Below are 13,266 nucleotides of genomic sequence, written 5' to 3'. Positions count from 1 at the left end.
CGGTTACAATGCTGACAGCTAACTCTAAACGGTGTAGTGTAGTAGAAGTTTGTCTGTATTTCACTGTAGAGGATTTAACACCAGGATGTAACAATCTGCAGCTGCCGTTGTCGGAAAAACACAGACTTAATTAGTGATTAGTTTCATTCGTTAATTTACAGCCTCGTGGTGCATTCAAAGTTGTTAAATTCAAATGTGTGACAAATACAAATCTTAAAATCAAGTTCATAAAGTCACTTTCTTTGCATTCATTTGATTCCCAATCAAGATCCACTGGTAAGAATGGCTTTCCATTGTTAATATGGACTTAAAAACTGTTCTGAAATGCAAAATAATAGAAATTTAATCATGTGATAAAATATGCGATTAAGAAAATGTAATCGTTTGACAGCCCTAATTTATACTTCATTTATTTTGTGTTGCATTACTTCCATTTGCCAAAGTCAAAATCGCTTTATGGTTCAGTGTTTTTTAGCGTGTATTTGCCGTAGAGAGGAGGAAAACATTCAATCACACACAACTACCAAACGTGGTGAGAGTAGATTTAGACTGAATGTGGTCCAGTCAGCTCTGGTCAGTGAATTCCTGGTTTCCTCTTGATTTTTGGACAAACAGGAAGAGGAAGCAGGAAAACAAAAGGGAAGTGTCTGAGGAGTCACCGACAGGCCTTAGACCCCCCCCGACCTCCACACATCCTCCAGCAGAGTAGAGTACAACACACACACACACACACACACACACACACACACACAGTAACTCACACACACACACACACACACACACAGTAACTCACACACACACACACACACACACACACACACAGTAACTCACACACACACACACACACACACACACACACACAGTAACTCACACACACACACACACACACACACACACAGTAACTCACACACACACACACACACACACACACAGTAACTCACACACACACACACACAGTAACTCACACACACACACACACACACACACACAGTAACTCACACACACACACACACACACACACACACACACACACAGTAACTCACACACACACACACAGTAACTCACACACACACACACACAGTAACTCACACACACACACAGACACACACACACACACAGTAACTCACACACACACACACACACACACACAGTAACTCACACACACACACACACAGTAACTCACACACACACACACACACACACAGTAACTCACACACACTCACACACACACACACACAGTAACTCACACACACACACACACACACACACACACACACACAGTCAATCACTCTCTCACACACACACACAGTAACTCACACACACTCACACACACACAGAGACACACACACACACACACACAGTCAATCACTCTCTCACACACACACACAATCACTCACACACACACACACACAATCACTCTCTCACACACACACACACACTAACACACACACACAATCACTCTCTCACACACACACACACAATCACTCACACACACACACACACACACACACAATCACTCTCTCACACACACACACACACACACACAGTAACTCACACACACAGTCAATCACTCTCTCACACACACACACACACACACACACACAGTAACTCACACACACACACACACACACACACACAATCACTCTCTCTCACACACACACACACACACACACACACAGTAACTCACACACACACACAGTCAATCACTCTCACACACACACACACACACACACACACACTCAGTAACTCTCACACACACACACACACAGTAACTCACACACACACACAGTAACTCACACACACACACACAGTCAATCACTCTCACACACACACACAGTAACTCACACACACACACAGTCAATCACTCTCTCTCTCACACACACACACACTCAGTAACTCACACACACACACACAGTAACTCACACACACACACACACACAGTCAATCACTCTCACACACACACACACAGTAACTCACACTCACACACACACACACTCAGTCACTCACTCTCACACACAACGTTTTGCAGTGCACCCGGTTCGAGAAATATCAGAGCTACACACAAACACACACACTTCAGCTCACACTCTGTCTGACTTTAAAGCACCTACTTCATAGGACACACACACACTCACTCTCACACACACACACACACACACACAGTCACTCTCACACACACTGTCACTCACTCTCACACACACACTCACACACACACACAGACACACACTCACTCTCACACACACACACTTCCTATAGCTCAGCCAAGACTTGATGACATCATGCAGTCGTGTTGCGTTCGAGACCACCCAGTGGAAACAAGCCATCAGCAGCTGAACCACAGCTTCGATTCTCAGTCTGACGTCACAGGCTCCAAATGCTCTCCATTTTAATATTCACTTCAATCAGAGTGTGTGAGTCACACTGTACATTTCATATTTTATATATTATTACTGTATATTTGTTTTTAATATACATGTTAAAAGTCTGGATAAAAGATGTTGTTTGTATACCTGGAGTGGTAACAAAAATAATTTCCCCCTGGGATTATTAAAGTATTTCTGATATAGGGAAAGAGACTATGGTAGAGTCTCTCAAAATCTGATGAAAATCTTTTAAACTGACCTTTGTTGATCTGAAATGAAGACAGATTCAGCAACTGCACGGCCTATTTCTCTCTTCAAATGTTTTCAGAAAAACGTTTTGGTGAACTATTTTAGTCCAATATGAGATTATATTCTGAACGAGACGCCATGACAGTCTGGCTTTGAACTTCCGGAGCAGCCAGACCATAGACTGTATATAAGAATGGACCAACAGATCCCGTTGCTTTGGACGGAGACCAGTAAAGGCCGTTAGAAGCACTTTCCCGGTGATGGCTGAGCGTTACTGAGCAGCCTCCAACTGAGCTTGAAGACGTAGATGTGACGTGAGCAACCTGTCTGAAAGTTGGAAGTCTTCTGGTAGCTGTGCCAAGAGAAATCTCAATCATTCCCAATCTAGCAGAGACGGAGAGCGTAGGTATATGTAAGGAGATAACATAGACACAGGCTAATTATTGATCACTAAAATGATAGTTAACATTAGTAATTAAACTTAAACAGCTAATGGAAGTCCAAACTGCCTGAGAGCTTCTCCTGTACTATACGGTAATTCCTCTACTATGAGACAGTAAGTCTCGTGGTTATGACCCAATCGTTAGCCTATTTTTATAAAAACGTCTGCTACGGAGCCATAACGTGAGCTACAAGGTAATGGAGCCTTTTATACATTGTCGTGTTTCTTTAGAAATAAACAATGGACAAATAGAGTCTTTAAACTCTTCAGATGTAAAGTTATTCTCTGTCAAAGTGACGTCAGAATGAATGGCAGTCAATGGGATGCTAACGGGAGCTGATGGCTTGGTAGCATCAGAATGGCGACATAGGAGGTTCGCGGTCCGAGGAGGAGCTGACCCCCTTGAGCCAGACCCACGTGACGTGTTCGTCCAATTAGCTGCTGGTTTTCATTTTTGGCAATCCAGATTAGCGCCGCCTGCTGTTATGGAGATGTATTACGTCTCGTCTCTTCGGTGAGTTCTGAGGAACTTTTTGTACCAACTCGAGGAGACTGAATTTGAAATTGAAAAAGGAACTATGTTTCGTTACCAAATTTTCAGTAGTAGCGCGTTACACTACTTTTTACCCGAAACTAAGTAGTAGTTACGTTACTGTTAACGTGTTACAACCAGGGTTCCAAATTAGCACCATCTACTAGCCAAATGCTGATAAAATACGCAAGTGGCTGCTAGATTTGCTACTAGAGCTGCAACTAACGATTATTTTCATAGTCGATTAATCTGTCGATTATTCTCTCGATTAATTGATTAGTTGTTTGATCTATAAAAATGTCAAAACATGGTGAAAAATGTGGATCAGTGTTTCCCAAAGCCTAAGAGGACGTCCTCAAATGTCTTGTTCTGTCCAAAACTCAAAAGATATTCAGTTAACTGTCCCAGAGGAGAGAAGATACTAGAAGATCTTCAGTTAACTGTCACAGAGGAGAGAAGATACTAGAAGATCTTCACATTTAACAAGCTGGAACCAGAGAAATCTGATTTTTTTTTAATAAAAAAATGACTCAAACAATTAATCGATTATCAAAATAGTTGGTGATTAATTTAACAGTTGACAACTAATCGATTAATCGATTCATCGTTGCACCTCCATTTGCTACACTCATCAGCCAAAAAAAAACAATGGTACTCTATTAAGTGGCTGGTGGACGAAAAAGTTAATTTTGGAGCCTGGTTACACCCAACACTGGTGGTCTACTGGTTCTGCTGCGTTCAGAGACAAAAGTAATGAAGGCTGGAACAGGAACTCACCCGAGTTGGAGTCAGGGAAGGAGAGGTAGCAGATGCTGGTTTTCTGAAAGAGAAAAAATTTGGTTAGTTTTAATCCTCTTCATCATGTCATCTCAGCTTGATTCAGTGACACACAGATAGGAAACACTCAGAGACTAGGGTTGGGCATCGAGAACCGATTCCTACTTGGAATCGTTTCAAAAATTACGATTCCATCGTTTGGGATCGTTTAGCCCAGTGGTTCCCAACCTTTTTTCCTTGGCGCCCCCCCTACTTATGTCTAAAGGCTCTGACACACCAACCAGACGGCCGACCGTCGGCAGTAAAGCCAGTCAGACTGATCAGTCGGGTCCCCGAGGTCCAAAAAGTTCCTCAGAACACACTGAGGAGACGCCGACTTGAGCGTACGTTCTGCTCGTAATACGTCTCCATAGCAGCAGGCGGCGCTGCTCTGTATTGTTTCCATTAACAGTCTGATTATTTCCCAGAAAATGAGAACCGGCAGCTGATTGGACGAACGTGTCACGTGGGTCTTTTTTCTCCGGAAATTCACAGCCAGACTGTCATGGCGGCTCGTTGAGAATACGATCTCATATTGGACTAAAATAGTTCACCGAAACGTGTTTCTGAAAACATTTGAAGAGAGAAATAGGCCGTGCAGTTGCTGAATCTGTCTTCATTTCAGATCAACAAAGGTCAGTTTAAAAGATTTTCATCAGATTTTGAGAGACTCATCCGCTCCCCATTTCCTGGTGAGTCTGACTGTCCTGTCTCTGACTGTCCTGTCCTGTCTGTCCTGTTTCTGACTGTCTTGTCTCTGACTGTCCTGTCCGGTCTCTGACTGTCCTGTCTCCGACTGTCCTGTCTCCGACTGTCCTGTCCTGTCTCTGACTGTCCTGTCTCTGACTGTCCTGTCTCTGACTGCCCTGTCTTGTCTCTGACTGTCCTGTCTCTGACTGCCCTGTCTTGTCTCTGACTGTCCTGTCCTGTCTCTGACTGTCTTGTCTCTGACTGTCCTGTCTCCGACTGTCCTGTCTCCGACTGTCCTGTCTCTGACTGTCCTGTCCTGTCTCTGACTGTCCTGTCTCCGACTGTCCTGTCCTGTCTCCGACTGTCCTGTCCTGTCTCTGACTGTCCTGTCTCTGACTGTCCTGTCCTGTCTCTGACTGCCCTGTCTTGTCTCTGACTGTCCTGTCCTGTCTCTGACTGTCTTGTCTCTGACTGTCCTGTCCTGTCTCCGACTGTCCTGTCTCCGACTGTCCTGTCCTGTCTCTGACTGTCCTGTCTCTGACTGCCCTGTCTCTGACTGTCCTGTCTCCGACTGTCCTGTCCTGTCTCCGACTGTCCTGTCTCTGACTGCCCTGTCTCTGACTGTCCTGTCTCTGACTGTCCTGTCCTGTCTCCGACTGTCCTGTCTCTGACTGCCCTGTCTCTGACTGTCCTGTCCTGTCTCCGACTGCCCTGTCTCCGACTGCCCTGTCTCCGACTGTCCTGTCTCTCACTGTCCTGTCTCCGACTGTCCTGTCCTGTCTCCGACTGTCCTGTCTCTGACTGTCCTGTCTCTGACTGAACATGTCAGGTCGGCCCAAATGAAGGCCGACGGCTCCTTGGACGGCGGACGGCACGGGACACACCGAACAGACTCGAGTCACCGACCTCGCCAGACGGCCCGACGCCCGTTTATCAGGCTGGTGTGTCTTCTCTCTAAGAAAAGCTGAGCCCCCCCTCCGAAACCGAAGGTGAGGTAACTTTCCCTTACTTTCTTTTTTGATACAGAGGAGTTATCAGCACTTTCTCCGCCATGTTTCGTTCATAAAATAGTGATAGTGGTGGGATGATAGCAGCTAGCAGCTAGCAGCTAGCAGCTGACCTGATGACAGCAGGGTCCCAGGTTAAGAGGTCCCGGAGGTTTGGCCTACTAAGTAGCCTGCCTGCAATTTTAAGCAAGAACAAAAATATATAGTTTTTATACCGACTTTTGTATACATTATATATTCTAGTGTATCATCATAATTTCTTTAACATGTGCAAATATTTTTTTTTTACCTCAACCTCAAACCAGATAAAGACTTGCGCCCCCCCTTGTGATCTTTGCCGCCCCCCTGAGGGGTCCCCGGACCCCAGGTTGGGAACTACTGGTTTAGAGGATTTGGTTTGATATCTGATCATCACTTCCCAATTTAATATGCGCAAGTTTGGGTTTCCGTAGCGACCAGGTGCTGGTTGTGTTGCAGCCATGGAGCTCAGTAAGCAGCACTCCAGTCTGGCTTTATTTTACGTTGAAAAAGCTGTAAAACTGCACACCACCATTGACTCAAAATAAAACTGTCCTCTTATTTGGGGAAATAGGCATGTGATCCGTTTCAACTCCACCTCTCAAAGAATTGGAATCAGAATCGTTAAAATCAAAACGATGCCCAACCCTATCAGAGACAATATTATAAATAATCTACCGAACTTCGAAGATCTTCTAGAGACGCGTTCAATGTCTCTAGACATTCAACATGTCTGGTGTGTTGATATCTTGCCCGGTATCAAATTTAGCTCACCTTGCATTTCTTGGGGATGTATAAAAACTTAAATTGTATTTTAAATATTTTACCATCTTATCAATCAGTGCCATATTAACGCATACCTAACGACTGATGTAGCCTAGTATCATCTTTTCATTACTGCTGCTACGGCTTTGCATGGTTGAGCGGTGTTAGGAGATGGGTTAGGTCTATGTTACTATGTTCTGATGTTTGCATGGTTGGGCGGTGTTAGGAGATGGGTTAGGTCTATGTTACTGTGTTCTGATGTTTGCATGGTTGAGCGGTGTTAGGAGATGGGTTAGGTCTATGTTACTATGTTCTGATGTTTGCATGGTTGGGCGGTGTTAGGAGATGGGTTAGGTCTATGTTACTGTGTTCTGATGTTTGCATGGTTGAGCGGTGTTAGGAGATGGGTTAGGTCTATGTTACTGTGTTCTGATGTTTGCATGGTCTCTTATACTGAAGGTGGATACTGTTGGATGTGTAGCTGTGCTGGAGTTTTGATGCTTCCTGTGGCTCTGCATGGCAAACTGAGAAAGCTTTTCTGTTGTCTTAGCTGTCTGTCTGGTGTCTCGTTGACTTCTGTCTGTATAGATTAACCTGCACTAATATCTCGCTGCTTCTTGCTGCTCTGGGCTAAAATCATCTGGCCAAAGGACTACAGTTGAAAATTAGCCGGCTGGCTAACACTGGCACATTTACAGAAATGTTGATTAATGTGTGTTGTCCTTTATAAAATAAAGAAAGAAAAAAAAGAAAAGAAAGACGCGTTTAAGCCGCCTCGCCGTCAGTGTGAAAGTTACAAAGACGGAATGGGGGGGGCAGAGTTGTTGCACCTTTAAGCCAGCAGCAGAGGTAGTCAAAGAGCCGTAAGAGAGCCGAACCGACGTCTGTGTGAAAGGGACAGCGGCAGGGCGGGACTTCATGCAGTACGATGCACAAGAAGAGACGAAGCAACGTTCAGAGTAGCCAAAGTTATTAAAGAGCTCATATTATGCTCATTTTCAGGTTCATAATTATATTTAGAGGTTATATCTGAATAGGTTTATGTGGTTTAATTTTCAAAAAACACCATATTTTTGTTGTACTGCTCATTGCTGCAGCTCCTCTTTTCACCCTGTGTTCAGGTCTCTGTTTCAGCTACAGAGTGAGACTTCTCACTGCTGGAACATCTTTGTTGGCAGTCGCACATGCTCAGTAGCTAGGTAAGATCACATGCTCAGTAGCTAGGTAAGATCACATGATCAGTAGCTAGGTAAGATCACATGCTCAGTAGCTAGGTAAGATCACATGCTCAGTAGCTAGGTAAGATCACATGATCAGTAGCTAGGTAAGGACTACTAGCCAGTCAGAAGCAGAGTATGAGGGAGTGCAGATCAGTTAACACACACTAGACGCGATGCTGTTGTGCTAAAGCCTGAAATGCCAACATGTAGCGGCATTTCGCCGCCTTTGCTTGGTTCTGTGTGAATAGTCATAGCCGGCATACGAGCAGACCTTCATTACGGCGCTATTGCGGAATCTCTGTGTGAAAGGGGCTTAGGATTTTGGGTCGTTTATCAGCATGTGATGACTTAATTTACAAGAAGAATGTTATATATCTAAAATTATTCAAAATCCCACCCGGTCAGTCAGACTCACCTCTTTCTCTGACAGTTTGGAATGGTGAGGATAGATAACCTGGAAGAGACATAAACACAGTTACTACACAGCAGGAGCTCATCAACAAACATCTAAAAACTCTGTTCAGCTTCTGTTAAAGTGCTCATACTATATACTCATCTTCAGGTTCATAATTGTATTTTGAGGTTGTATCAGAATAGGTTTACATGGTTTAATTATCAGAAAACACCATATTTTAGTTGTACTGCTCATTGCTGCAGCTCCTCTTTTCACCCTGTGTTCAGGTCTCTGTTTTAGCTACAGAGTGAGACCTCTCACTGCTGTAACATCTTTGTTGGCAGTCGCACATGCTCAGTAGCTAGGTAAGATCACATGCTCAGTAGCTAGGTAAGATCACATGCTCAGTAGCTAGGTAAGATCACATGATCAGTAGCTAGGTAAGATCACATGATCAGTAGCTAGGTAAGAACTACTAGCCAGTCAGAAGCAGAGTATGAGGGCGTGCCCTGACAGTAGCTAGGTAAGGACTACTAGCCAGTCAGAAGCAGAGTATGAGGGCGTGCCCTGACAGTACCTAGGTAAGGACTACTAGCCAGTCAGAAGCAGAGTATGAGGGTGTGCCCTGACAGTACCTAGGTAAGGACTACTAGCCAGTCAGAAGCAGAGTATGAGGGCGTGCCCTGACAGTACCTAGGTAAGGACTACTAGCCAGTCAGGAGCAGAGTATGAGGGCGTGCCATGCTAGCAGCTAGCCGAGCATTATAACGTGTGTTCCAAAGTGACCACGTTTGTCTCTGAAGTAAAGGCTGGACTACAATAGAGCTGTTTGGAGCAGTTTGTGAACAGTGTTTTCTGTTGGAGATGGTAAGTCCCTTTGGGGGGGACTTTGGGCTTTTTCACTTTGTAAACCTATAACATGCACAAAAAAGATATATAATACAATAAAGGAAAGGGGAAAAGCCAAAAAGCATAATATGAGCACTTCAAAGAAAACATCAGCACATTTTCATTAAAGGTTTTTAAAACTTGGACATCTTTACCAGCATGTATTTGTCTCTCTAATGTCCCTGGGTAAATTACTTACTGTAACTGCTATCTGCCATATTGCTGCACTTGATTTTGTTAGACCAAGCTGTTACCATATTACACTATTTACCCTTTGTTGTGCAATTATTGCACTGTACATTTTAACATTAAATAATATTTGTGGTTGCAGTAGGTCAGTCTGTAGGGAGTTGGGTTAGCAACTGGAGGCTCGCTGGTTCAAGTCCCCGTATGAACCAAAGTGCAGAGTGTGAATTGGTAGCTGGAAAGATGCCAGTTCGCTGCTGCCAAGGTGCTCTTGAGCAAGCAGCTGAGGGAGCTGATCCAGCACTAGCAGCCCACTCACTCTGACATCTCTCCATTTATGCATGAATCCTGAACCTGAGCATGTGCATTTCAGGCCTGTGTGTAGTGATTTCTAACAGAGTGTAAATTGTAATTTCCCCACTGGGGATCAATATAGCCTGATGCGCACCTCTCGAAAAATGTAACTACACGTCAAGGCAACGCAGACCGCAAGGACTGTGATTGGTCAGTTAATACATCATTTCCGGCGTGTAGCTTTTCCGGTTTTCCCGTCTCTCTATAACGCCATTGTTTTGCACGGAGTTGTTTGTTTCGTAAAAACAACGAAGGATCAAGTTGAGGAGCGTCTTACAGAAGCATTCATTTAAAAGGTCTGTGGAGGTGGCCGGGTTGGCTCAGCGGGTAGAGCAGGCGCACATATACTGAGAGGTTTATGCTTCAACGCAGAGGTCCAGGGTTGGAGTCTGACCTGTGATGATTTCCTGCATGTCTTCCCTCTCTCTCTCTCTCTCCCCTTTCTCACCTAACTGTCCTGTCCACTGAAGGCGGAAAAGCCCAAAAAAATAATCTTAAAAAGAAAGTTGTGCAGTCTGTGTTGTTCAGTTCATTAGAGAAAGTGAAACAGAAATACGTGAAGGAGTCTGAACCCAAATCTCATGCATATAAGGAAGGGAAGGAGTGGTAGCCACTCACTCATTCACTGTGCAATTAATTAATCTACTCACATACATACATGGACACTAACTGCTCTTAACTGCTAATTTATAATTAATAATAATAATAATAATAATTTTATTTTAATGTCATTTATTTATTAACTGTATAATAACACGATACCATACACAGTCCTATATATCTATATATTTATCTTTATTTATCTGTAGTGTATTGTTGTTTACTGTTTACTTTTTGTAAAAAATATTTAGCTAAAAGTTTATTGTTATTCTTATACTGTATTTTTTCTATACTATTTTTTTTATACCTCTTTATTTAAAGAGTGTTTTGTAAGATGCTAAAATCTGCAGGAGTCATCCCAAAAGGGTCAATCAAGAGAAGTCTAAGTCTATAACTTTATTTTGTATACGTGTATTGTGTATAGCATATTGCATCCCAAACACCTTTGAGAACAACAGGTATTTGTTGTGTTGGATTCAAACCCTCCATGCCAGAGATGCCTTGCTCAAGTCCCCAAGTTTAAGGCTTGAAAAAAAAGTTCAATGTGCGTTTCTGTTGGAGGAAGACTTTGAACAAAAAACCTCCATGTGAGATAGTAGCTGAGCAATGCTGTGGCTGTTGGAACAGACTAACTCCTGGGAAGAACACACACACACACACACACACACACACACACACACACACAGAGAGAGACAGATACACAGTGCGTTTCACTATCTTTGTGGGGACCTGTCATTGACATAATGCATTCCCTAGCCCCTTACCCTAACCTTAACCATCACCACTAAATGCCTAACCTTAACCCTTACCCTCACCCTAACCATAACCTAATTCTAACCCTAATCCTAAAACCAAGTCTTAACCCTCAAACAGACCTTTAACCTTGTGGGGTCCAGCATTTTGGACCCACAAAGCTGTCGGGACTTTTAAAATGTTGTATTTGTGTTTTTCGAGGGACTGCAGATGTAAATTAGCCAAAGGCTAACTCTGGTGCATTAAATGGTCACATTTATGTTTTAATTGCACATTGTCCCTTTTATAAATAAACTGAAATTGAAATTGACTCCAGGCTTTTGGACCCCACAAATATAGTTAAACAAGCACACGCACGCACGCACACACGGACACACACACACACACACACACACACACAAAAAATTCACCTTGGCTGAGATAAACTATACCGGGTAACCTGTAAACATGTCAGCACTGTTAGACCAAAGAATAACTAAACAGACAGCTTCATGAATAGGTCTGTGTGCTCCAGTCCAGGAAATAGTCAGAGCCTTTAATAACTGCTAACTTAGGCTCTTCTTTTTGGTGCTACAATGTAGTTTTACATGAGCCGGCTGTCCCCTCACCTCCACCGCCTGTCCCAGCTCCAGGTCGAAGCCGACCACGCAGATGCAGTGCAGCCAGGTGGAGAAGCGGTCCCACGGCAGCAGGAGAGCCTCCTCCGGGTCCTCGTCGCCTCCAGGCCCGGGAGGCAGCGTTATCTCCTCGGCCGGGGAGATGCTACTAGCGTCCTGGTCGTCCAAATCCTCCGATTCTTCGACCTGCTCCCCCAACTCCTCCCGGCCTTGCAGAGCCATGGCAGACGGCCCGACTCGGACTCTCAGATGCTCTGCAAAATGTTAACGGTTTTTTAAATAAGTTGACTGGTATATCTAGTTAGTTAGTTAGTTAGTTAGTGTCCCCTCAGGTGACAACAACAGTAGCCGAGCATAGCTTCTGAAACTAGCTACTTAGCTAGCACTTACAATAGCATAGAAGCAGGAGCGTACGTACGACGTGGTGATGACAGGTGCTACGTCATCACGTAAGGTCGTCCCTGGCACTGAGTTGTATTCAAGCAAGGACTATATTCCAGTCCCTCCAGAAAAACCTGATTATGTGATCTCATAATTCAATGCATAATCAGCCAAAGTCTGCATATTTATGCGGGGGCCGCATTTTTTCAAATACGCCGCACTTTCGCCGCATAAATTGCCGATTTCCGCGCAAAATATGATTTCATAATCCCCGCATTTTCGTTGCAAAAAAAGTCACACATATATCTTAGCAGAAAGTTGAAAAATGTTGCATTTACTTCACACAAGAGCAGCATCTCGCATATTCCATCGCAATCGTGCCGCATAATCAAGGATTTAGCCCAAAACAATCACAAAAAAACTCCACATTTTTCTGGAAGGACTGAAATAAGTCCGATTTTTAACTTTTGTTTAAGTCAACATGAAATAAGTCAAACTTATGAGATGTTTTTTTTTAATTATAAGATAAAAGTTTGGTCTTTTCAAGTTCAAACGTCGAGCTAGTAAATCAAATTGTTATTCATAAATAATGAAATTCAAGTCAAAAATGATCGACACTAGTAGCATCGAAATTACCAACATTTTTACTTGCTTATCATACTGAAAATGTTACCGAACAACCACACAGCGATGGATTTAAACGCCATCCGCTGAGGAAGAGCTTGACATTCAGTTCAAAGCACTGGAAAAAACCAAATACTGTGATTGGACTTTTTGTCCAACTACATGAGATGAAAAACTAGAATTCATAAGAAATTGATTTCCCTGACAAATGTTCTGCACTTCGCCTCTTTGTGTGGTGTTCATGGGCGATTTTAGACCCTTTTTAGGGGGGCTCAAGACCCCTTAAATTTCATCTCAGCCCCCTAAACATTAACCTGACTCCCGATGGATTGCTTCTCATTTGCTCAGCATATCCATCTGGGAACTT

General features: G+C 43.6%; 1 protein-coding gene across 1 annotated transcript in view; it reads right to left on the bottom strand.

Annotated features, from left to right (window-relative positions):
- The window catches only part of dennd6aa (DENN/MADD domain containing 6Aa), a 39,946-nt gene extending 27,628 nt beyond the window's left edge, over positions 1–12,318 (bottom strand). The window contains exons 1-3 of the mRNA XM_031304947.2: positions 11,886–12,318; positions 8,518–8,556; positions 4,364–4,406 (exon numbers count right to left, since the gene is read on the bottom strand). Coding sequence (XP_031160807.1) covers positions 4,364–4,406; positions 8,518–8,556; positions 11,886–12,116 — 313 coding nt within the window. The 5' untranslated portion in view covers positions 12,117–12,318. The remainder of the gene's footprint in view (positions 1–4,363; positions 4,407–8,517; positions 8,557–11,885) is intronic.
- Positions 12,319–13,266: the final 948 nt, after the last annotated feature.

The sequence above is a fragment of the Sander lucioperca genome, chromosome 6 (assembly GCF_008315115.2).
Source record: "Sander lucioperca isolate FBNREF2018 chromosome 6, SLUC_FBN_1.2, whole genome shotgun sequence".
Taxonomy (NCBI): domain Eukaryota; kingdom Metazoa; phylum Chordata; class Actinopteri; order Perciformes; family Percidae; genus Sander; species Sander lucioperca.
The sequence above is the reverse complement of the archived record's forward strand: the minus strand, read 5'-3'. Positions and strand labels throughout refer to the sequence as shown.